Here is a 24,336-nt window from a genome sequence, read left to right as displayed (position 1 = left end):
TAGATGGCAACTCTTATAACTACCTTTCCCTTTAAGGCTGTTTTTATGTTCATTTAAATGAAATTTCACCTGGAAAAAAATAAGCAGAAAGATTTGCCTATTATTTTTACTGAGTTTTACCTTTGAAACATCTGTAAATACTTATGGGAAGTGACATGAGTTTTCCTCACCTTTCCGAGATGAGAAGAGGTAGGCCGGAAGCAATATGAGCACATAGGTACATGCCTCCGGAATATAAGTTTGGGAGAGTTGAGGTATGTCTGAGCTTGGGAACCAATTATTTTACTGCAAAGAAAGGTTTTCAATGTGCAATTCGCTGTCTGTGATTTGGGTTTCTAGGAACGGGAGCAAGAGCTGCAAAAGGAAGAGGAAAGACAGGTCAAGAACTTTGAGATGTGCCAGGAGTTTGAACAGAATGCCAGTGCCTTCCTTCAGTGGATCCTGGAAACCAGGTGCTAGGTTACCTCGAAAGTTATGGTCCTTATGCCACACACTCCGTTTCCCATAAGGATAAAGTTCATAAGGGAGGGACTCCTACAGCATTTATGCTGCCCTAAATTGCACGTGCCTTCTATTGGTAATTGGTTACTTTCTGAATCAATCCTTACAAAACCGAAAAATGAGAAGTTCAGCCTTCTACTCATTGTGAACCCTTCAATATTCTCTTCTTGATACTCTCAATTTTTTTCTGTTGCCTATCATTACAGTTCAAAAATAATAACAGTTCTTTTTTATTTGAAATTTTTAACGTTGACATTATCTTTGCATTTTACAAAGTACTTCTCTGTCCATTAACTCACTAAACTTTTAGAGTGCCCTGGAAAAGTATACAGAGAAGGCCTTATTACCTCTGAGGGAAAGAAGTTTAGTAGATGCATAAATGGGCTCACGGCCACCGGTGTATTTATTGACACAGCAGAGTAGAGCACGTTGTAAACATCTTGTATGAAGCTCATCTGTGGCCTGAGTAATGCAGTGATGGGAATCAAGTGAGACAGTATATGCTAAGTGCTTTGATGGAATCCAAAGTGTTCTGTATGTGAAAATAACATTTGTCACATCTTCTGGGCAAATGACCTTGAAAAGGAGGAGGCTTAGAAGGTCTAATACACATTAGGCCGAAGCCGGTTTGGCTCAGTGGTAGAGCGTCGGTCTGTGGACTGGAGGGTCCCAGGTTCGATTCCAGTTAAGGGCATGTGCATTGGTTGCGGGCACATCCCCAGCTGGTCGATGTTTCTCTCTCATCGATGTTTCTAGCTATCTCTCTCTCTTCTTCTCTGTAAAAAATCAATTTTTTTTTTTTTTAAAAAAAGGTGTAATACACATTAGAATAAATGCTCTAAGTTGGTAGCCTGTATTCAGTAACTGGGTCAGATTTGTGGAATTTTGAGAGTTAAAGAATTGGTTTAGACCAGTGGTCGCCAAACTCATTAGTCAACAGAGCAGCTAACCGTGGCTCCCGAGCTGCAGGTTGCCAACCACTGGCTTAAACAATCTACACACCACTGGCAAGGATAAATCACACAATTAACAAAGGAAAATCAGTCTCATTGAAAAAAAAAAAAAAAAAAAAAAAAAAAAAACACCTGAGAGAAGGCATAAGCAATATAGCTCTTCCTTTGGTTTTGGTCCCTCCTCGTACTGGCATCATATGCCCCACACTGAGCATATCACATGATCACCTGTGCTTGCTCTACTACAGCTAGTAGCTGCATGGAAGGCTGTTACCTTCTCGGTGTGAAAGAGACTTTGGAAACAGTGGGTGGAACATGTTCGTATGTTTTTGGCTACAAAAGAATTTAGAATGTTTCATAAATCTGAAGTAAAAAAGATGTTAAAGTAACCCATATTAACATATGATTTTCCTTTCTTTCTTCTGATTCCTGTTCCGGACCTTCATGTCCAGGGCTTATTTTCTGGATGGGTCAGTATTTTATGTTACCATGTTTGTTTTGTTCTAGCATTCGGGAATGATTAAACAAGGAGACCTTAGTACTGGGGCATCTCATCTCATCTCAATATGATGATGCCCAAATGAAAATGTGGGGTGAGAAAGAGAAGCATAGTATATATTATTCTGGCTCAATACCCCATTAGGTGGAGTCTTGCTTATATTAAATTAAGAGTGTGTTTGAGAATAAGAACTAGGAGAAAGACCTGGAATCCCTCTCAGAGACAGAGAAGAACTAGAAGGGGCCTAAGTTACTTCTCATATGTCTGGCAAGGTTGCCAATAAGCAGAGGGGTTGGTTTCATGAAAATCTGGTGTTGGGTACATTTATTTTTGGGAGGCCAAGTAACTTGAAAGAAGTAGCAGTAGAGAAATGTAGGAGCTCTGAGTTTGTCTGTCTTTGTGAAATATGGACCTCTGATATTAAATTTTTTTTATCTGATTCTTAACTAGGTCTTTGCTCAAAGAAACAGGAACTCTGGAATCCCAATTGGAAGCAAATAAAGTAAGTAATGTTTATTCATCGAGTCAAGATATTGCCAGCATTACAAGGAGTGCAAGAAAAACTACTTAAAGGAAACTCTTAAATAAACAGTTTTATGCAAATTCCCTGGCCTGAAAGTTAAGAGTCTAAAGCTCTGGTGCCAACTTTGCCAAAATGTTATTCTAACCATTGGCCATCACTTTGTGGACATCAGTTTGCTGAACTCTCTAAACTGCAATTTCTGCATCTATGTAATAATGTTAATGATATTTCTATTGTAGAGTTACTGTTATTGATTAAGAGGAAAAAGTGCAGGCTGCTAGCTTACAACTAGAAACATTGACAATTTTTAAATTTTATATTGACAGTTATTTGATAATGCAATTGAATCTAGATGAACTCTTAAAAATTGAGTGAAGCTATAGGCTACAGCTGTGTTTCTTACCCTTATTTTCATTATTGACCCCTCTAGGAGAAAATGTTAACTAGCTACATTTTATTTCTTCCTAATGAGAGAAGTTAAATACTAAAGAATAAGTCATTGTCAGATAGGGAGTTCTCGTCAAGAAGGTGAGTACATAATTGGTGTGCTGACTGCCTGCCATGACCACATCAAAATTACAATTAAATTATAGCGTGATCAACCAGCAGAACATAATACTAGCTGAACATAAGTGGTATTACTAAGGGTTCAAAGAAGAAGCCACCATCCAGACTGATAAGAGGAGGGGAAGACTTAAAGCAGGCTGGATCCACACCCACGTGTACCAGTTGAAAATCTGGCAGGATTTCTCAGCTTCAGAAGTCCCAACTGAGAAGCAAAGGGAATCCCAGCATCTACCATGTGCATGGATTGGAAGAAAGACCATCATTAAAATGTCCACACTACCCAAAGCAACCTACAGATTCAATGCAATTCCTATGAAGATACCAATAGTTTTTCCGAGTAGTTTATTTACCATGGAGGACAGGAATATCCCTGAAAAGAATTGAATGGAAGCAGTTAGAGGAAACCCCAACTCACCCATTTCTTATCTTCCCTCCCCTCCCAAGGTTTGGAGTGGTGCCCTGGGTAAATCTCTGATTTCTCCTTTTTCAGAGGAAGCAGAAGGAGATCCAGCTAATGAAGCGCCAGCTGACCAAGATTGAGGATCTGGGAGACAACCTAGAAGAGGCTCTGGTTCTGGACATCAAATACAGCACCATTGGGTTGGCACAGCAGTGGGACCAGCTCCATCAGCTTGGGATGCGAATGCAACACAACCTGGAACAACAGATCCAAGCCAAGTACTGGGAACTAAGGGCAGGGCTAGGGAAGGGTGTAGATGATACTAGTTTTAGGTAGTTAACTCCAAGGCTAGACTTCGGGGTACTGGTTAAAAGTACTCCTAAAGAACTAGTACACTCACTGTATTCAGAAACAAAATTCTCTTTACTGCCCCACCAAATGATGGTTTCTCTTTATTCTCTTATGCAATTGGAAACAGTGCTCTCATTGTCCTGAAAATACTCATACGCCAATTCTCGAATTCCTTCACCATCTTATGTAATCTCTTCAGAGAGCATTCCCTTTTATAAATTTTTCCCTAAAATGTCTAAAGTGCAAGAAATAGTCAAGATATGGAGCAGAAAAGCAGAATTCATTTTTTTCCCCTAAACAATTTAATTGCCTTAAAGAAGCTTTAGGACTCCATAGCTTTTTTGGCAGTATTATTATCTCAATCAGAGATTTCTGTAAGGCGTTTGATAATAAACATTTTGAACTCTGTGAGCCAGGCCCTAGCTGGATAGCTTATTTGGTTAGAGCCCTGTCCCAGAACAATAAGTTTATGGGTTTGATCTCCAGCCAGGACACTTACAAGTATCAACCAATGAATGCACAAATAAGTATCTCTCACTCTCTTTCAAATCAATTTTAAAAATTAAATTTTGTGAGTCATACAGTCTCAGTTGTAACTACTCAACTCTGCTGTTGTGAAAAGAAACCAGCTATTGATAATCCATAGAAGGATGAGCATGAAATTAATACAATAAAATATTATTTATAAACATTAAATTTAAATTTTATGTATGCTTAATAAAGCATTCTTCTTTTTTGTTATTTCAACCATGTAAAAATATGAAAACTGTGAATAATGCTGCGATGAACACAGTTTCACACAATGCAATACACAGATGATGTATCCTAGAATTGTACACTTGAAACTTATTAACCAATTTCAATTTTAAAATATAAAAAAACATTCTTAATTCATTGACTGTACAAAAGCAAGTGACAGACTGGATTTGGCCCTAAAGTAGATGACTCAAATAGTGAAATAGTCACTAGAATTTCTATTTCATGTGACTTAGCTTCTGCTTTTCTCTGTTTTGTTTCATGAGATAATTAAAGTTTTTTTTCCTTTCAGAGATACTATAGGTGTGAGTGAGGAGACACTGAAGGAGTTTAGCACAACCTATAAGTGAGTATCTTATATAATAAAAGGCTAATATGCTAAGTGTCCAGTTGTTCAGTTGGCCACTCAACCAATCAAAGTATAACATGCTAATGATATGCTAAGACCTCTCAAGTGTTTGCTATGACATGCACTGACCACCAGGAGGCAGAGGCTCTGACCAGTAAGTTGCTCCCCCACTGGCCAACCTCCCCCATCCCTCCCTGGCCCCAATCCCTGATTGTGTACTGGTGGGGTATCTTGGCTTGGCCTGTGCCCTCTTTCAATTCAGGTTGATCCCCTCTTCCCTTCCTCACCCCCCACCCCAGTGCACAATTTTCATGCACTAGGCCTCTAGTAACTTTATAATTGTTTTATTCTTTGTTTTTCAGATCATTCAAAATAAATCTCAAATTTTTTCCCTTCAAGGTGGCTTATTAGGATTTTAAATGAAGATCTAGATATGTTATTTAGCTTTAAGTTATAGCTTGTAATATGTCTCTGAAATTCCTAGATTTTAGAAATATCTTTTTTATGTTCAACATTTTATCCTTTTTTCGTCCAACCATTAGGTTAAAAAAAAAGTATAGAAACACAGGCAAGCTGTCCACGCATTTCTTTGATAAGATTGGCCAGCTATGCTGCTTGGCCAGTGTGGCTCAATGGTTGAGCGTCATAACCTATGAACCGAGAGGTCACAGTTTGATTCCTGGTCAGGATACATGCCCAGGTTGTAGGCCTGATCCCCTTGGCAGGCAGGAGGCAGCCAATCAATGATTCTCTCTCATCCTTTATGTTCCTATCTCTCTCTCTCTCTTCTTCTCCCTTCCTCTGAAATCAATAAAAATATATATTTTTTAAAAAGATTATGCCATGTTAATAAAACCCCAGCTGATGCAACAAAATTGTTCTTTTCCATTGTTAATATGCTTCTCTACTGAACTTGATAAAATGTTTTTATTCTATAGACACTTTGATGAGAATTTGACAGGACGCTTGAGTCACAAAGATTTCCGGTCCTGCCTGAGAGGACTCAATTACTACTTGCCCATGGTGGAGGAGGGGGAACCTGAGCCCAAGTTCGAGAAGTTCCTGGACGTCGTCGATCCAGGGAGGTAGGAGGAAGACCAAGGCCAGGACACACCACGGAATGAGGCTTTGTAAGATAAGCACAAAGAGTAAAGTAATCCATAGGCATTAACTCGCCTTGAGAATAGGAATGTGTGGACCACAATAAATGAACAGCGTTTGGTGCCCTTCGAGGATTAGCTCAGAAGTTCATGGCACTAACTGCAACTCAGGCTCCAGTCCTGCAATTTGATTAATCCCTGCTTTATGTTTGACACGAATTTCAAGTTAGTTCTGAGCATGGAACTTGACAAGAAGAGTCCCTTCCAGTGTATAATGTCTTAGGAGAGGGTCACTAACATGTGGGAGGGGGGTTGTTGTGAGGGTGAGGGTGACATAGAATCATAGAGGTACCATATTATTGTTAGGGACTAATTCTTTCTAACACCAAAACCAAAGAAGACCAGAAATAGAGGTCCTCAAATCAATGTGAAGAGCTTGAGGTACTAGATGGGTCCTGGGGCTGATGGGAAATTTTGAAAGTCTATACAGTGTGTCAGGCCCATATAGAAACGGAGGCTGGAACTTGGGAAATGGTTTATTTGGCTGTAAGGGGATGAGAACAAGGGTCAAATAGGTCATAGTCTTAGAGACCTGAGTTAGAAAGGCACTTGGAAAATCCAGTTTCCCTCTGTCTCTGTGACACCAAATGGGACTGTTTCTTCTCTGTGTTGAGAGGGCGCAGTTCTTGATCCATTTATCCAACAGGAGGGGCTATATCTCACTGGAAGAGTATACCTCATTCCTGATTGACAAAGAATCAGAGAACATCAAGACCAGCGATGAAATAGAGAATGCTTTCCAAGCCTTGGCAGAGGGCAAGAACTATATTACCAAAGAGGAGATGAAGCAGGTATGACTTTAATTGCACCTACCCTCATTGTACTCTCATAACAACCTAGATTTTGCTCATCTCAGGCCTACTTGCCTATTATCCCCCACCTCTATGTTTTTCTGTGGATATCATCTGCTTTGATCACCATTTCATGTTGTGATCAAAATGCAGAGTCAACCTCTAATGACGATCAAGGTCAATCCCAAACCTGAAACTTGTTTTCAAGAATGCTTTTTATCCCATTTATTTAATAAGCCAAATTTAGAGGACAGGATAAGAAGCATAGTCAAAGTGACATGGAACTCTTCAAGTAACCGTTGACTTGAAGAAATCGTTAGTTTTATTCATTAGAAAATATGAATTACTGTGAAAGGTATGAGATATGAACAGTGCTGGCTTTTCCTTCTAAAGTTCCTCCACTCCCTGAGTGTAGGGGACATTGGCATCCCCAGGAGCCAACTATTTTGAATTCTTATGACTGCATCTTTTTCCTCTTATGTTTCAGGCTCTAACACCAGAACAAGTGTCCTTCTGTGCCTCACATATGCAGCAATACGTGGACCCCCGGGGCCGAAGCCACCCTGCTGGCTATGACTATGTTGGTTTCACCAATTCCTTCTTTGGCAACTCTTAAGCGACTCTTACTAGATCATATAAAATCTTGGTTGTGGAGTTATTGGGGAAAGAAAGAGGCGAATACCGAGGGAAGATAGTAGTGTGTGTGTGTGTGTGTGTGTTGTTACATTCATTGCAGGACCCGAAAGAGAAATAACCTTGGGAGATATAAGGTGTTAGTAGAGTTGGAGAAGAGGAGACCAGGGGCTTATTTTGCATGAAACTAATTAAACCAACTGATGAGCGCCAAGTTCTCTCTTTTCTAAAAGAAAATAAATTAAATGTTTTAGGGTGACATTGATTAATAAAATCATATAAATTTCAAGTATACAATTCTATGAGACATCATTTGTAGATTGCATTGTACAAATCACCCAAAGTAAAACCTTGCATCACCAAACGTGGACCCCTTTTACCTTTTACAAATTCCCTCCCACTTCCTTCTGGTAACCACATACTGTTGTCTGTATCCATGAGTTTCTGTTTTGTTTTCAAGTTTGTTTGTTTCTTTTTTTCTGTATCTTCTTAAAATGCATCTTTATTGTTGAAAGTATTACAGATGTGCCCTTTATTCCCCCCATGGACCTCCTCCACCTTGTACTCACTCCTCCCAGGCCTTCACCACACTATTGTCTGTGTCCACGGGCTAAGCATATATTCCCATAATTCCCAGGTTAATCTCTCTCCACCTACCCTCCTACCCCACCTTCCTTCTGAGACTCTCCAGTTTGTTCCATGCTTCTGTGTCTCTGGATCTATTTTGTTCATCAGTTTATTTTGCTCATTAGATTCCACATAGGAGTGAAATCATGTGGCATTTATCTTTTCTCTGACTTATTTCACTTAGCATTATAATCTCCAGGTCCCTCCATGTTGGTGCAAAAGGGTAAGAGATCCTTTTTTTTTTTTTTTTTTTTTTACAGCTGTGTAGTATTCCCTGGTGTGAATATACCCCAGCTTTTTCACCCACTCATCTACTGATGGGCACTACGATTGTTTCCAGGTTTTAGCTATTTAAAGTGTGCTACTGTAAACATAGGGCACATGAATTCTTTCTCATTGGTGTTTCTGATTTCTTAGTAAATATTCCCAGAAATGGGATCACTGGACCAAAAGGCAGTTCCACTTTTTATTTTTGTAGGAAATCCTATAATGGTTTTCATAGTGGCTGCACCCACCAGTCTGCATTCCCACCAGCAGTGTACTAGGGTTCCCTTTCTCCACATCTTTGTCAGCACTTGTCATTTGTTGATTTATTGATGGTAGCCATTCTGACAGATGTGAGGTGATAGCTCACTGTCATTTTAATTTGCATCTCTTGGATAATTAGTGACTTTGGACATCATTTCATATGTCTCTTGGCCATCTGTATGTCCCCCTTAGAGAAGTATCTATTTAGACCCTTTGCCCATTTTTAAATTGGATTGTTTGTCTTCCTTTTGCTAAGTTGTATGAGTTCCTTATATATTATGGACATAAACCCCTTTCTGATGTATCATTGGCAAATATGTTCTCCCATGCAGTGGGCTCTCTTTTCATTTTGTTTTTTATTTCTTTTGCTGTGCAGAAGCTTTTTATTTTTATGTAGTTCCATGTGTTTATTTTCTCCTTTGTTTCTCTGGCCCTAGGAGAAGTACGGGATCCTGGTGGCTATCTCTTTAGCTTTTTCCCCAGAGCCACAAACCCTCACCTGATTCTAATCCACTCTGCCCTCCCTCCTCCAGAGACCAGGGTAGTGGCTATGAATGAGGTTTTGTGTGTGGTCCTTTAAGGGAGCAGCTGTATCTCTGGCAGATCTTTTTCTCTCATCAAAGGAACTTCTCTTTCACTGTGTATGCATGTGTGTGCATGTGCATGAAAGAAGGATTGGTCCACATTGTCACATTATTTTTTAAGATATATTTTTATTGATATCAGAGAGGAAGGGAGAGAGAGAGAGACATAGAAACATCAATGAGGAGAGAAAATCATTGATCGGCTGCCTCCTGCACATCCCACACTGGGGATCAGGCCCACAACCAGGGCATGTGCCCTGACCTATGACCTCCTGGTTCATAGGTTGACGCTCAAGAACTGAGTCACACTGGCCAGGCCATATTATCACGTTCTTAATCAGAGGAGGGAGTTTTAAGCACCCACAGACATTTTGTAAACTATTTTTGCCTGTCTCCCCTCCCCCACCCCAGACCAATTGTGACAAAGTCTGTAGAGATAACTCCTAGAAACATCTTTTCTGAAAAATACCCCCATGTGATTTTTATTCCCTTTCATCCTTAAGACCATTGCTTCTGAAAGTTAGATGGACCTTAGAGTATTATTTAGCAATCCTGGAATATCTTTACTCACCCTTGCTCAGTTTGCATTCAGTGGATGTTATGCTAGATAACTGGATAGATTTCAGAAATAAACGTGCTCAGATAGCCTCTGGGCAATTGGGATTTCTGCTGGCTTATAGTGGAAAGAGCCTAGAGGGCGTGACCTTTCTCCCCTGACCACGGCCCTTTGTGCCATCTGACTGACTTTCTGCTTCCCTGCACACTGTTCTCTTCTCCGGGACCTAGCTTCTTTCTTTCCAAATTTGGTTTTCACCAAATCTCACCTGGGGAAGTATTTCTTCCCTGAGAGCAAGGAAAATTATGGCCATAACCAGTTTGGCTCAGTGGATAGAGCATCAGCCTGCTGACTGAGGGGTTCCAGGTTCGATTCCGGTCAAGGGCATGTACCTTGGTTGCAGGCACATCCCCAGTGGGGGGTTTGCAAGAGGCAGCTGATCGATGATTCTTTCTCATCGATATTTCTAACTCTCTATCCCTCTCTCTTCCTCTCTGTAAAAAAATCAATAAAATATATTTTTAAAAAGAAAATAAAAATTGTGAATTTCTATCTGAAAAATGTCTCCCCAATATGTCCTTCTTTATCTCTCAAGTATTGCTCCGTTTCCAACATGAGTCATGTTAATATCATTTTCAAATATCTTACCTCCATAATTTTCTTCAGTTTCCAACACCACTCTCAATGTTCGGGGCTTTTTGCCTTTCTTTAGGATGCTGTCAATAAATGTCTTACTAACCTCCTTCATTTTCTCCCTACTGAGGTCCGTGATCTATCTGCTGCTGGGTTAAACATCCTACATCATCCTCCAGAGGCCACTCCGCCCTCCGCTCAGTGTTACTGTGTCCCGTCGCCCACTGCAGAGGCTCCGGTCTGAAACAGCATGTTCAGACTGCTGTCCGCAAAGGAATCTTAACCCAGACCAACTTCTCAGCACCATCTGAGAGACACTGTTAGTTCCTGGACTCTCTGAGACAGGCCTCTAGTGTCTTGCCACTGACACTTTAGTTACTCTGTTCTCTCTTCTTAGCATATGCTTTTTTCTCACTCACTGCATTCAACACGCACCTAACCTTTGGGAGCGCATTGAAGTACTACCCTAGTCATAAAGTCTCTGATTCTCCTCTGAGAATAACCTCTCCCTAAACTAAAAGCCACTATTACCCTTGCTTAGCACATTCTCAGTTGCAGCAACTGACATTTATTGGGGAATTATTTTTTAAATATATTTTATTGATTTTTTACAGAGAGGAAGGGAAAGGGACAGAGAGCTAGAAACATCAATGAGAGAGAAATATCGACCGGGGATGTGCCCGCAACCAAGGCACATGCCCTTGATCAGAATCGAACCCAGGACCTTTCAGTCCACAGGCTGACGCTCTATCCACTGAGCTAAACCGGTCTCAGCAAGGGGAGAATTATTATTATCCAGGTTTTGTGCTAAATTCTTTACATGTGTGATCCTGTTTGGTCAGCAAAGCAAGACTATTAAGTTGTAACCATTTTACCTACCCTGTTTCCCTGAAAATAAGACAGTGTCTTATATTAATTTTTTCTCCCAAAGTTGCACTAGGTCTTATTTTCGGGGCAACACGGTACAAGAAGACTGAAGCTTAGGAAAGTTAAATAATTTATCCAGGGCCACACAGTAAGTTGCAGAACCTGTATGCAAACTCTCACCTGTGAGCAGCGGGATTAATTACACCTCTGCCTATCCCTAAGAATGCCCGGCGCTGTGCATGACATGTGGAAGGTGGGAGGGGAAATAGACACAATATGGGGTTCCACCACAGATTCTAAAGGACAGTATACGTGCTGGAGAGTGACCCAAATAAGGGGGTCTTTGTCACCCACAATTATGAGGTCATTACAGAGCAATAGCAGCTATCAAGAGAAACAGGAGATACATATATTTTCCTGAAATAGAATCTACCCAAGTAGAAGACCCAGTTAAAAGAAACAAGGTAAAAAATAATAATAATAATAATAAAATAAATAAAATAAAATAAAGAAGATAAAGTAATCATGAGCCAGGGACAGAGAGGGCACACTGCACAAAGAGGAAGAACTCCCAATGAAAGAGAAAACAACCTCCCTTTTCCTTTAGCCAAGCATTCACCCTAATTTCACTGAGTTTAGATCTGGGGAGACCATTAAAGATCTAATAGACTGGTCCTGTCATGATGTTAGGACTCGCTACAGAATCACCGACAGGGCTCCAGACAGCACCGCTTTGAACTTGAGCACTCCAAACTTCCCTCCTCATCTTGCTCAGATCACTTATAAAATGCTTTCTCGTGTGTGGTTTTACTTTTACACCTCTATCTTTTACATTTCTTATTTACACTTCACATTGAATAATATTGTGAACTAGTTTTAGGTGTACAGCCCTGGGTTTCCATAATGATAGAGGTGGTATCTCTGAGGCTGGAAGTGAACATTCAGAGTCTAAGCTCACCCTCCTGCAGCTCGGGGACAAGTTCAGGGGGCAGAGGGAGCTCTCCCAGGGGGCAGCTTTGACTTGAGATCCTGAATGCCTGGCCCATAGGCCACGGGTCCCAGTATCCGCCTGAGTGTGCAGAGGAGATGGTCCCATTGCTGTAGTCTTCATCCTTTCCCCAGAAATCTACGCTGGAAAACATTCTTCAGAGCTGTCTGCACCGCCCGATTCCTCAGACTATACACAATGGGGTTGAGGAGAGGGGTCACCACAGTGTAGGTGACAGCGATAAGCTGATCCCGCTCAAGAGAGTAACTGGCTTTGGGCCTCAAGTACATGAAGGAGGCACAGCCATAGTGCACTATGACCACCGTGAGGTGTGAGGCACAGGTGGAGAAGGCCTTCTTCCGTCCCTGCACCGAGGGGATCCTTAGAATCGCGGCCAGGATGAAGATGTAGGAGATGGTGATGAAGAGAAAGGACACCAGGAGGACCAGCAAGCTGAGGATGAGAATCCCCAGCTCACTCAGGTGCGTGTCCCCGCAGGCCAGGCTTAGCACGGGTGGCGTGTCACAGAAAAAGTGCTGGATCTCATGGGAGCTGCAGAATGGGAGGTGGAAAATGACCAGTGTCATCCCCAGCCCAAAGAGGTAGCCGTTGAGGAAGGAAATGCCGATCAGCTGGGCACAGAGGATGGGATTCACACGGCTGTCATAGTGCAGCGGGGCGCAGATGGCCACGTATCTGTCAAAGCCCATGACGGCCAGAAGGAAGCAGTTGGTACAAGCCCACGAGGCGGAGAAGAACATCTGGGCAGCACAGCCCACGTAAGAGATGTGCTGGTCTCCCAGGGCCAGGCCGGAGAGCATTCTGGGGACGATGCCCAAGGTGTAGCAGGTCTCAGAAAACGACAGGAAGGACAGGAACAGGTACATGGGCGTGTGGAGATGGCTGTCCAGCCTGATGACGATGATAATGAAGACGTTGCTGGTGAGGGTGACAAGATACAGGCAGAGGAACAGCACAAAGAGCAGCAGCTGCAGCTCCCCGAAGCCGGAGAAGCCCAGGAAGACAAAGCCCCGCCAGGAGGTGGCATTGGGCTGCCCCGTGCTGAGCGACATCCCTGGCAGCTGAGCTGACTCGTTTCACCATGCCAGCGGATGCCCCGTTTCTTCTGAAGGCAGGGTGACTGTGATTGTCATTCTTCTGTGCCTGTTATAACTTGAAAATGAAGCTCTGATTTAGACAGCAACTAACTTCAGAAAGGCATTGGTTATGTTAGATACACAGATTTGTGGATCCCTTCTCACAGGCACCTCTGTGCATACAGACATACAAAGGTGCCACAATATGCACACACGCACGCATGCGAACACCTCACTATAAATATGATGGCACATATATACATGCATACCACATACAAAACACGCACACATTATTATGCACACTCCACTCATTCAAAACTATGCAGAGCACATGTACCCTTCATGGCAATATTCACAAATATGTCAGTCATGCAAATGCATATATATTCAGATAGCATATATATATATATATATATATATATATATATATATATATATGTTCAGATGCATCACACATTTGTTCCTACCAACATCAGGCAACATCAAGCTGCCACCTAAGAATACACATATGGACATGTCCACATTCCCAGTTAGAATTTAAGGTGGGGTGGCTTGATAAATATGATTTTAGAGATCAGGCAACAAAGCCAATTCGGTGAAGTGACTTTCTCACATTCACACAGAGGCAAGACTGGAGGAAAAGTGTCTTTTGTTCTCATCCAACATAATTTCTCCCAAACCTGATTACCCTTCCCAGACACTAGGGGATGTTCCCTAATGTGAAAACAGAATAAGAAGCATCTTGCTCCACAACAGTCTCTTATCTCTGTACCTTCCCCACCCCAAGCCTTTCACCTGGGAGTCTGTGCTAATCACCGAAGGAAGAATCAGGGCTCAGGGCAAGTTGTGTACCCTCAGCCCAACGATCAGCCACAGGCTCCACTGACTCACATGGACCAAGCCATGGGGAAGATTGAGCAAGGAAAGAGTCTCCACGCACCTGCAGAGGCTCTGTGACACAGTCCTGCTTTTCCACTGCCATGCACTAACGGCCCCCCATTAGGCCTGCCTGCGGCAGAGGGAACCTGGACTCCATCTCAGAAGCTCTTATTCCGAACAAAGAGTGATGTTCCCAAATGATACTAGGAAATCTTTTACACCCTACCCCCAGGTGGTGAATCATATCTATTTCTGTCAAAACAACTTCTCTCTCTGAGGGTTCCCCAGTCCCAACGGGTGCTGTTTCAGGAAGCACATATAATTGTGTTTATCATTAGCTGGGAATGCTTCAGGGGGAAATCAGAAAAGAAAATGAACAAAAACATGCTAGGATCATGATTCAAACCATAATACATATGTACATATATATCCTATCTAATAAAGAGGGAATATGCAAATTGACCCTCACGCCCTTGCACAAGATGGCCACCCCTGTGTGGTCAAAGATGGCCACCACAAGATGGCTGGCAAGGGAGGGTAGTTGTGGGTGATCAGGCCAGCAGGGGAGGGCAGTTTGGGGCAATCAGGCCAGCAGGGGAGGGCAGTTTGGGGCAATCAGGCCAGCAGGGGAGGGAGGTTGGGGGCAACTGGGCCAGCAGGAGAGGACAGTTGGAGGTAGTTGGGGGCAATCAGGCCAGCAGGTGAGCAGTTAAGCATCCATCAGGCTGGCAGGGGATTGGTTAGGGTGTGATTAGGCTGGCAGGCAGGCAAGCAGTTGGGATCCAGCAGTACCAGATTGTTAGAGAGATGTCAACTGCCTGTTTAGGCCCTATCCCACAGTCTGACATCCCCTGAGGGGTCCCAGATTGGAGAGGGTGCAGGCTGGGCTTAGGGCGCCCCCCACCCCAGTGCACAAATTTTGTGCACCAGTCTCTAGTATGTATATATAATGCTAAATATTATATTAAAAATTTTTCATGTTAAATCTCTTTTAAAACTTATAATTATTTAGTAATAAATTAATAATTGCATTTTATATAGGGGGAAATTGAGCTTGATAGATTTTAAGTGACTAGTCCAAAATAACAGGATTCAGGATTTATACTTCTAGCCCTAAATGGTCTGGCTCGGTGGATAGAGCATTGGCCTGTGGACTCAAGGGTCCCAGGTTCAATTCCAGTCAAGAGCATGTACCTTGGTTGCGGGCACATACCCAGGAGGGAGTGTGCAGGAGGCAGCTGATTGATGTTTCTAACTCTTTATCCCTCTCCCTTCCTCTTTGTAAAAAATCAATAAAATATATATTTTTTTAAAGATTTTTACTTCTAAATTGACACTATAACATGCATGGAATTCAGTTTTTCCATACTGTTGTTTTAAGAGCTTGCAGTAACCATTTCTGATTTGTTTCCATTTTCAAAGTCACATACACGTTTATATTCACATATTGAAAAATATGCTGATTTCTCTTAGATTCAATTTCTTCCTGTGGCCTCGTCAATCTACTCCACTTCTTTCAAACACATCTTAACTTTAAAAGAAACTTTACCTTATTTTTTATCTTTTTTTCTTCTTCCTACAATAGGGTAATGTCTGCACCCACATTTCTAATCTACTTTTGATCACACAGATTGTCCTAAAACCTGAAAATGTTCAGAAAGTTCATCAAGATTAATTATTTTATCTCTTTACTCTCAACATGTATTTTTCTCTAATACAAAAATGGTGTGAATATTTGCACCTCTAATATACATTTTTGCCCATTCACTGATTCAAAGGAAATAATGATAATTATTAACATGTGTTCAATACCTGACATTTTGGTGGTATTAGTATATGAATTTAAAATTACAATATTGAAGGATTACAGAATCCACCTAAAATGGAATCACTTATGTCTGGAATCAAATAAGATAGTTCAATGTATGTGCTTTAAAGAACACTTAACCTAACCTTACAGGAATTTACATCTCTTCTCAGGAATCAGCAGAAGACACAGCCAGTATATTTACATAGCTAAACTTCTTTGCTCCCTTGACTCAGCTACCCTGATCCAAATAAGAAAGAAGAACACTAGGCAACCAATAATCTAAGATATATAAACTTCTGTGTTTGTCCCATAAGAACACCTTAGTCTGTAAGCAACTCAGCACCCACTCCTTCTGTAGCCCTGAGTTTCCCAGCTTGCAAGTAAAAACCCTTGTAATAAACTTGCTGATTTTATTCAGTATTCATGATAATTTTGACATGAATATTAGTATTGTCCTCATGGTTTTAGATGGGAAAACTGAGGCATGGAAAAATAAAATAACTTATTCAAGATACAGCCAACTTATTCAAAATACACACAGTGGCAAATGGGATCAAGAACCCATTCTCTTAACTACCCTACTATTCCTGGTATTCTGTGCCAATTAGGAGGATCCAAAGGTGAATAAGAGGTGGAGACCAGCATAACTGTTGACTTTATAGCTATTTTCCTTGTAGCATTGTTTTATTTGTTGGTCTAGAGTGAAGCATGTGTTTTAATATAATGTACTTACACTTAAGTACATTAAGTTACTTCCAGTAAAATATAGAAAAGTTACTGTGGTTCAGTTTCATTAACTGAAATTTAATAATTATTGTTATAACTTTTAGACAGGCATACACTTTTTAAAAGAAATTAATAGAAAAGGTGTATGTGTGTATAGAATCTTTTATACTTAATACATTTTCCATTTTTAGTGTTCTTCATTCTTTCCTGCAGATCCAAGTTAGCATGGGTTTCCTTTTTTATTAGCCTGAAAAATTTCCTGTAGTATTTCTTATAGTGAACTTTTGCTAGCAACAAACTATCTTAATTTTTGTTTATCTGAAAATGTAATTTTATGTAGGGTGTATTTTTTTCTGGACATAAAATTCATTTTTAATATGCCATTTTTAATGTCTTTATTCTCTATAGTTTATGATGAGAATGCTACCATTAATTGCTTCACCAGTACTTAATGTAGTATGTCAAATTTCATTTGCTGTTTCAATATTTTCTTTTTACCTTCAGCTATCAACAATTTTATTACAATGTGCTTACACGTGCTTTTTAATTTTTTTTTACTTTTGGTTTCATTGAACATCTCAAATTTGTAATTCTTCCACCAGTTTGGAAAGTTTTAGCTATTATTTCTTTAAATATTTTCTTCTCTATCTTTTACTTTCCTTTAGATATTCCAGTTACACATATGTTGGACCACTTGATATTGTCTCAAAAATCTCAAAGATGCTGAAACCGGTTTGGCTCAGTGGTAGAGCGTCGGTCTGCGGACTGAGTGGTCCCGGGTTCGATTCCGGTCAAGGGCATGTACATTGGTTGCGGGCACATCCCCGTTGGGGGGTGTGCAGGAGGCAGCTGGTCGATGTTTCTCATCAATGTTTCTAGCTCTCTATCTCTCTCTCTTCCTCTCTGTAAAGAATCAATAAAATATATATATTTTTAAAAATCTCAAAAAATTTGTTCACTTCTCTCTATTTTTTCTTATTCAGAGCAGATAATTTCTATTTATTTATCTTCAAATTTACTGATTTTTTTCTTTGATCATCTCCAAAATACTACTGAGCCCATTTCATAAATTTTATCTTAGCTATTATAACTTTCTTTAATCACTAGATTTTCAATTGCTTCCTTTTATAACTTCCATTTGTCTGCTAATATTTCACATCTGTTCATTTTTTAATACTTTTAAAAAATCTTTTGAACATAATTATAATACCTATCATGAATGCTGAAAAATCCAAATTGTGGATTCACTTGGAATCAATTTCTATTAGCTGGGTTATTTTCTGTGTATGGATTACACTTTACTAATTTTTTGTTAAAATAATAATTTTCTTTTTAAAAAAAAGTATCTTAGATAAGACACAACAGTAACTGCAAATTTTGTATTTGTTTTATTGTGGGGTTTGGTTTCTTGTTTTTTGTTTGTTGAAATATGTGCTTTTATTGATAGCAGGCAGTTAACTTCTCTGAACTAAAAAATTCAAGATATTTCTCACCTATTTTTTTGTAGCAGTTGATGTTTCTGCTCAGAATGTGTTTGGTTTCCACATGCCGCTGTTTTTTAAAAGTTGGTTCCTAAACACTGTTCATACATAGCTTAGCTGTCAGCAAATATTTGTTCAGCATTTACTTTGGATCTTGAGACTCTTCTCTAAAATTCTGCTTGCTTTGCTACTCCAGATTACTGCTATCTGACAAGTTGGGGCAGTAAAGAATCCAACTTTAGCTCACAAATTACTGCAATAGTCAGGGAGAATATATTCATTGAAAAGCACATGAAACTTACAAATCTTACCATGAGCCATTCAGTCTTCCAACAGTAAGTTTTGCTTTCATTTGTGCATGTGTTTTCTTTCGCTGAAACCTGGTAATTAGGGCTTTGAGAAGAGATAATACTCTGATTCAGTACTTCTGTTCTTCTATAGCAGTTTCATTTACAAAATTCCTCTCTTAAACTTCTAATATTTGTTCTCCTCTAAACTTTAAAATACACCTTCTTGAAAGAATTGAAAAAGGGGTCTACTGGGATCTGCTCCCAAGCAAAAATGTTTCAAAGTCACAATTCTTACCTACTGTGCTAAAATAGCCATATTTTAAGATTAAAATATCCATATTTTAAGCTTCCCAGACAAGATAAGAAAAGCTAAAGGAGAAAAAAAGAAAATTATATAAATAATAAAATGGTGATAATTACATAAAAATCAATAATTACTTTCAATGTTAATGGATTAAATACTGCAAACAAAGGATAAAATGTGGCAAACTAGATAAGAAAACAAGACACATATGCTGCCTATAAGAGAGTCACTTCTGATAAAACACACACACACACACACACACACACACAGAGATTGAAAGGAAAGAGATGGACAGTTATTTTATGCAAGTAGAAACAAAAAAAGAAAAGCTGTGGTAAAAAATACTATAGCAAGAGATAAAGAAGGTCATTTTATAATAATAAAAGGATCAATCCAATAAGAGAATATAACACTTGTAAAAGTTCAGTAAGTTCAGTAAAGTAACAAGATACAAAAATAATATTTAGAAACTGGTTACATTTTTGTTAATGAATAACAAGCTATCAGTAAGAGAAATTTAAAAAAATCCCATTTAGAAATGCATCAATTAATAAACACCTTGGAATAAATGAAACCATCCAAAATGGTCAGTGGATCTTAGTAGACATTTCTCTAAAGAGGACACAGAGTTGATCAATAAACATGTGGAAATATGCTTAGTGTCATCACCAATCATCAGAGAAGTGCAAATTAAAACCACAATAAGATAATACCTCATAGCAATCAGAGTGGCTGTCATCAATAAATTAACAAACACAGTGTTGGTAAGGATGTGGCAATGGGAACCCTTGTGCATTGTCGGTAGTATGGCAACTTGGCACAGTCACTGTAGAAAACAGTATAAAAACTACTCACAAATCCAAAATAGAGCTATCATATGACTTAGCAATTCCACTTCTGGGTATTTATTCAAAAATTTTAAAATATGAGTTTAAAAAGACATGTACTTCCCTATGTACATTGCAGTATAATTTACAACTTGAGGCCTGATGCATAGACTTGTGCACATTAAAAAGAAATTAATTAGAAGGAGGCCAGCAGAGCAGGACTGGGCGAGGGGTGCCAGGCCCCCTGGAGCCAATCTCCCACAGTCCCTCCCCAGCTGGCTGCACCTGGGATAGTGCCAGGACTCAAAGGGCATCTGCGGGAGTGAGCTGGGTCCCTCTGGCAGGTGGGGTCCCTCTGCCTGGCCTGCAGGAATCAGACAGAAACCTTCAGTCCAACATCCCCCAAGGGGTCCCAGAATGCGAGAGGGCACTCTGCAAAGTTGCTGTCGCTCAGCAGCTCCTGTGTTGAGCGTCTGCCCTCTGGTGGTCATTGCACATCATAGCTACTGGCCAGGCAGTCAGCCAATTTCTTAGGCTTTTATACATATAGGTAGCCAAGATATGGAAGCAACCTAAGGGTTCATTGATAGGCAAATGGATAAAAGAGTTGTCGTACATATTAATATATACAATGAGATATTTCTCAGCCATAAAAAAGATTAAATTCTTGCCATTTGTGACTCCATGAATGGATCTAGAGAGTACTAGGCTTAGTGAAAGAAGTCAGACAGAGAAAAACAAATACCATATGAGTTTACTTAGTCATGGAATCTAAAACACAAAACAAATAAAACAAACAGAAACAGATACATAAATACAGAGAACAAATGTATGGTTGCTAGGTGGGTGGGCGATTGAGGGCATAGGTGAAAGCATGAACAATTAGGAAATACAAATTGAGAGTTAGAAAATAATAATGAGGATGTAGTGCAGCATCGGGAATAAGGTTTTTAATAAATATGTATGGTATCAGGGGGTACTAGACCATCAGGGAGATTACTTCATAATTTCTGTAAATGTCTAACCACTATGTTGCATATCTAAAACTAATATAATATTAAATATACTGTAATTAAATGTTTGTTTTTAAAAAGTGAATTTGGAATAAAAGAAAAAGCATTACTTCTTGATATGTGGCTTAAGCACTGGCTGCAATTTGATGTGAGTATTTGACATAGGTGAGACTAGAATAGGGGAAGGTTTAAAAAGGAAGCAAGCTTGGTGGTTTAGCCATGCTGTGTTTATAATAACCATTAGAAATCCACAGAGCATGTTCGATAAAAGGATCTGGAGCTTACTGGTGAGGTCAAATATAGAGATAAAACTTAAGATGGCATTGACATGTAGATGGTACTTAAGGGCATGAGGCATGGTGAGGCATATATTCTAGGGAGAAAATGGAGTTGGTGAAGAGATGAGAACTTGGGTCTGACCTGGATGCGCCAACGTGAATGTAATCCAGAAAGGAAAGGAGAACAATAATAAGGACTGAAGTAGAGTGGCTCTAAGGCAGGAAAATTAAAAAAGTGAAGAGGGGATGTATCACACAGAGGGTACCAGTCTGCTGGTGGTTGAGTAAGATGCTTGGTGACCATCAGATTTGCAGCAAGGAAGGTCTCATACACTTGACAATCTTAATCAGCGGTGAACTTGGAAGATAAATTGAAATTGGATTGGGAGCCAATGAAAATGAAGAAATAGATGCGGGGGGGGGGGGGGGACAGTTAATTTGAAAAAATGTTGTTGCAAAAGGAAGCAGAGAAATTGAGCAACAGCTGAGAAAAAATAGAGATGAGAGAGCAATATGTTATTCTGCGGGTTGATTGGTTTTTTTAAAAAGTAGAGGACAGAGTGTACTTTCATAAGAAAGCTATGTTACGGTGATATTTTATTGTTGCTATTGATAGAAACTCATAGCTAACGTATACAGCTTAAGATATTCAGGCATAAACCACTAAATAAATGTAAATGGCTTATTTATAGAAAAATTATCTCTAGGTAATTTTCTAACATTCTTACTTATAATTTAAATGCATATTTCTACATCAGCCCTGAGGTTGAGTAACTGAGGTTTAAAATTTTTTAGTTAAATCAGCATATGTTCTGATTATGTCTCTTATTAAAGCAATACCTAAGTTTCTTGTAGGGTAACAAATGTGTGACAAAGAAATGTGACCAAGGAAGACTAATTGCATCAGCCAAAGTTAAGTTCAGAGGGCAAGAGAATAAATTTTCAATCATTTTTCTAATACATCTCATGAAGTTGGAAATTCAGTTATTATAACAAATGAAACCGTTCTGATTTGTACATCTGGGTAAATTACAAAATATTTATGCACTACATCTGTTGTCATAAACCAGACACATCCCACGTCTTTTATGCTCCTACACAAATGACAAATGACCTTGACATGTATGACACAGCCCCTCCGGCCTACCAATTGCCGTGTGCAGTTTCTAAGACCAGGACACCGAGACTCCATATGTGAAAACCACTAACCTGGATACTTGCTAAAAGAAATAGCTTAGGTTAGTATGGAATTTGGTGCAACCTTGAAATATGGGAATTTGTTCCTAGCATTCCCTGAGAAACAAATTTTCTGTCAGGAAATCCAGCAGACAGTGTATTGGAACTAAGACTGTGATTGGCAAACATGGTTTCATAAACACCGAGAAACAGAAAACACCTAAGATAATTTGTTTAAACGCTTTATATGCAGCAGATATAGGATTTAACATAACGTTCTCAAATTAAACTGAAATCATTACTATGCAAATGCCACAGTTAATTCACATGAAAGACTAAATACCAGCCTTGCAAACTGGTTTTTCTAAAGGGCACTCCAAGCCATAAAATTGCATGTTACTTTCTAGAGAAATATCTTCCTCACTGAAACCAGTTTGGCTCAGTGGATAGAGTGTCAGCCTGTGGACTGAAAGGTCCCAGGTTCAATTCGGGTCAAGGGCGTGTACCTTAGTTGTGGGCACATCCCCAGTAGGGGGTGTGCAAAAGACAGCTGATCAATGATTCTCTCTCATCGATGTTTCTAACGCTCTATTCCTCGCTCTTCCTCTCTGTAAAAAAATCAATAAAATATATATTTTTTAAAAAGAAATATCTTCCTCCTATCAATCTTTATCGATCTTTTATGTTTTGATAGAAAACCCATGGATCAGCATATGTTTTGGAATTTCTGAATGACTGAAGAAAACTTATATTGAATGTGTTGGGGTGACACTGGTTAATAGAGTTCTATACACATCATCTGTGGATTGTATTATGTGTTCAGCACCCCAGTTCAAGTCTCCTTCCATCACCATTTATACCCCCAAAACCTCTTCTACCTCCCCCCACCTCTCCCTTCCCTCTGGTGATTACCATACTGCTGTCTGTATCTCTGAAGTGCTATTTGTTTATTTGTTTTGCTTAATTGCTTCACCTCTACTAAGGCATAAATGGACCTGGGGGGTATTATGCTAAGTAAAATAAGCCAGTCAGAGCAAGACAAGCACCATATGATTCCACTCATGTGTGAAATCTAATGAACAAATAAAACAAACAAAATAGAAACAGACTCATAGAGAACAGACCGGCTGCTGTCAGAGGGGAGGGGGCTGTAGGGCTGGGTGGAAAAGATGGGTGATTGGTTTTTGAAGCCTTGAAAGCATTTGTTTGCCACCTACTTAGAAACATCATAGGAACCATTGCTGCCATAAAAACAACATGACTCTAACCACAGAGCTGCACCACTTCAAAAAAGAGAATGGGTGTGCGGTGTGCCACACGGTTGGCACACATCTGGGTTGGTCCTCCCATTATATGCCAGTGGGAGGTTATAATCAGCAGGTGTCACCAAGAACAAGTACAGAATGGCTTAATCAAAAAATAAAGTATTTTCTTGGACAACCTACTGAATAGAAGCTATTTATCAATGGAATATCTGATAAGGGTTTAATATCCAAAATGTATAAGGATTTCATACAACTTACCCCCAAACAAACAGTTTGGTTAAAAAACAGGCAGAGACACTTCCAAAGAGGAAATGGTCAATAGACATATGAAAAGATGCTCATCACTAAGTGTCAGAAAAATGCAATTAAAATCACAGTGAGATTTTACCTCACACCTGTCAGAATAGCTATTATCAATAAATAAACAAACAACTGTTCACAAGGATGTGGAGAAAAGGGAACCCTTGTGCACTGTTGGTGGGAATGCAGATTGGTGCAGCCACTATGAAAAACAGTATGGAGGATCCTCAAAATATTAAAAATTGCACTGCTTGACGACCCAGTGATTCTACTTCTGGGTATACAGTATATCTCAAGAAACCCATAACACTAATTTGAAAGAATATATGCGCCCATGTGTTCATTGAAGCGTCATTTGTAATATGCAAGATATAGAAGCAACCTAAGTGTCTATAATAGGTGAGTGGACAAAGATGTGGTACATATATATAATGGAATATTACTCAGACTTAAAAAAGAATGAAATATTGCCATTTGTAGCAACATGGATGGAACTAGAGGGTATTACACCAAGTGAAATAAGTCAGAGAAAGACAAATACCACATGATTTCACTTATACGTGGAGTCCAAAGAACAAAATAAACAAACAAAACATAAACCAACTCACAAATAACAGAGAAGAA

The 24,336-nt window shown here is 39.6% G+C and overlaps 2 protein-coding genes across 2 annotated transcripts in view; one reads left to right on the top strand and one right to left on the bottom strand.

Moving 5' to 3' along the window:
- Nucleotides 1-7,715, top strand: part of SPTA1 (spectrin alpha, erythrocytic 1) — a 70,453-nt gene extending 62,738 nt beyond the window's left edge. Inside the window, exons 45-52 of the mRNA XM_036442699.2 lie at nt 340-452; nt 1,907-1,924; nt 2,404-2,455; nt 3,534-3,721; nt 4,843-4,896; nt 5,838-5,984; nt 6,706-6,850; nt 7,338-7,715. Of these exons, the coding sequence (XP_036298592.1) occupies nt 340-452; nt 1,907-1,924; nt 2,404-2,455; nt 3,534-3,721; nt 4,843-4,896; nt 5,838-5,984; nt 6,706-6,850; nt 7,338-7,466 (846 nt within the window). The 3' untranslated portion in view covers nt 7,467-7,715. The remainder of the gene's footprint in view (nt 1-339; nt 453-1,906; nt 1,925-2,403; nt 2,456-3,533; nt 3,722-4,842; nt 4,897-5,837; nt 5,985-6,705; nt 6,851-7,337) is intronic.
- Nucleotides 7,716-12,385: 4,670 nt separating this feature from the next.
- LOC118721662 (olfactory receptor 10Z1) lies at nt 12,386-13,339 on the bottom strand. The gene has a single exon (XM_036442853.1). The coding sequence runs from the start codon at nt 13,337-13,339 to the stop codon at nt 12,386-12,388; it is 954 nt and encodes a 317-aa protein (XP_036298746.1).
- Nucleotides 13,340-24,336: the final 10,997 nt, after the last annotated feature.

Source organism: Pipistrellus kuhlii, unplaced genomic scaffold (assembly GCF_014108245.1).
Source record: "Pipistrellus kuhlii isolate mPipKuh1 unplaced genomic scaffold, mPipKuh1.p scaffold_m20_p_18, whole genome shotgun sequence".
Lineage (NCBI taxonomy): Eukaryota > Metazoa > Chordata > Mammalia > Chiroptera > Vespertilionidae > Pipistrellus > Pipistrellus kuhlii.
This window is presented reverse-complemented; position numbering and strand designations above follow the sequence as displayed.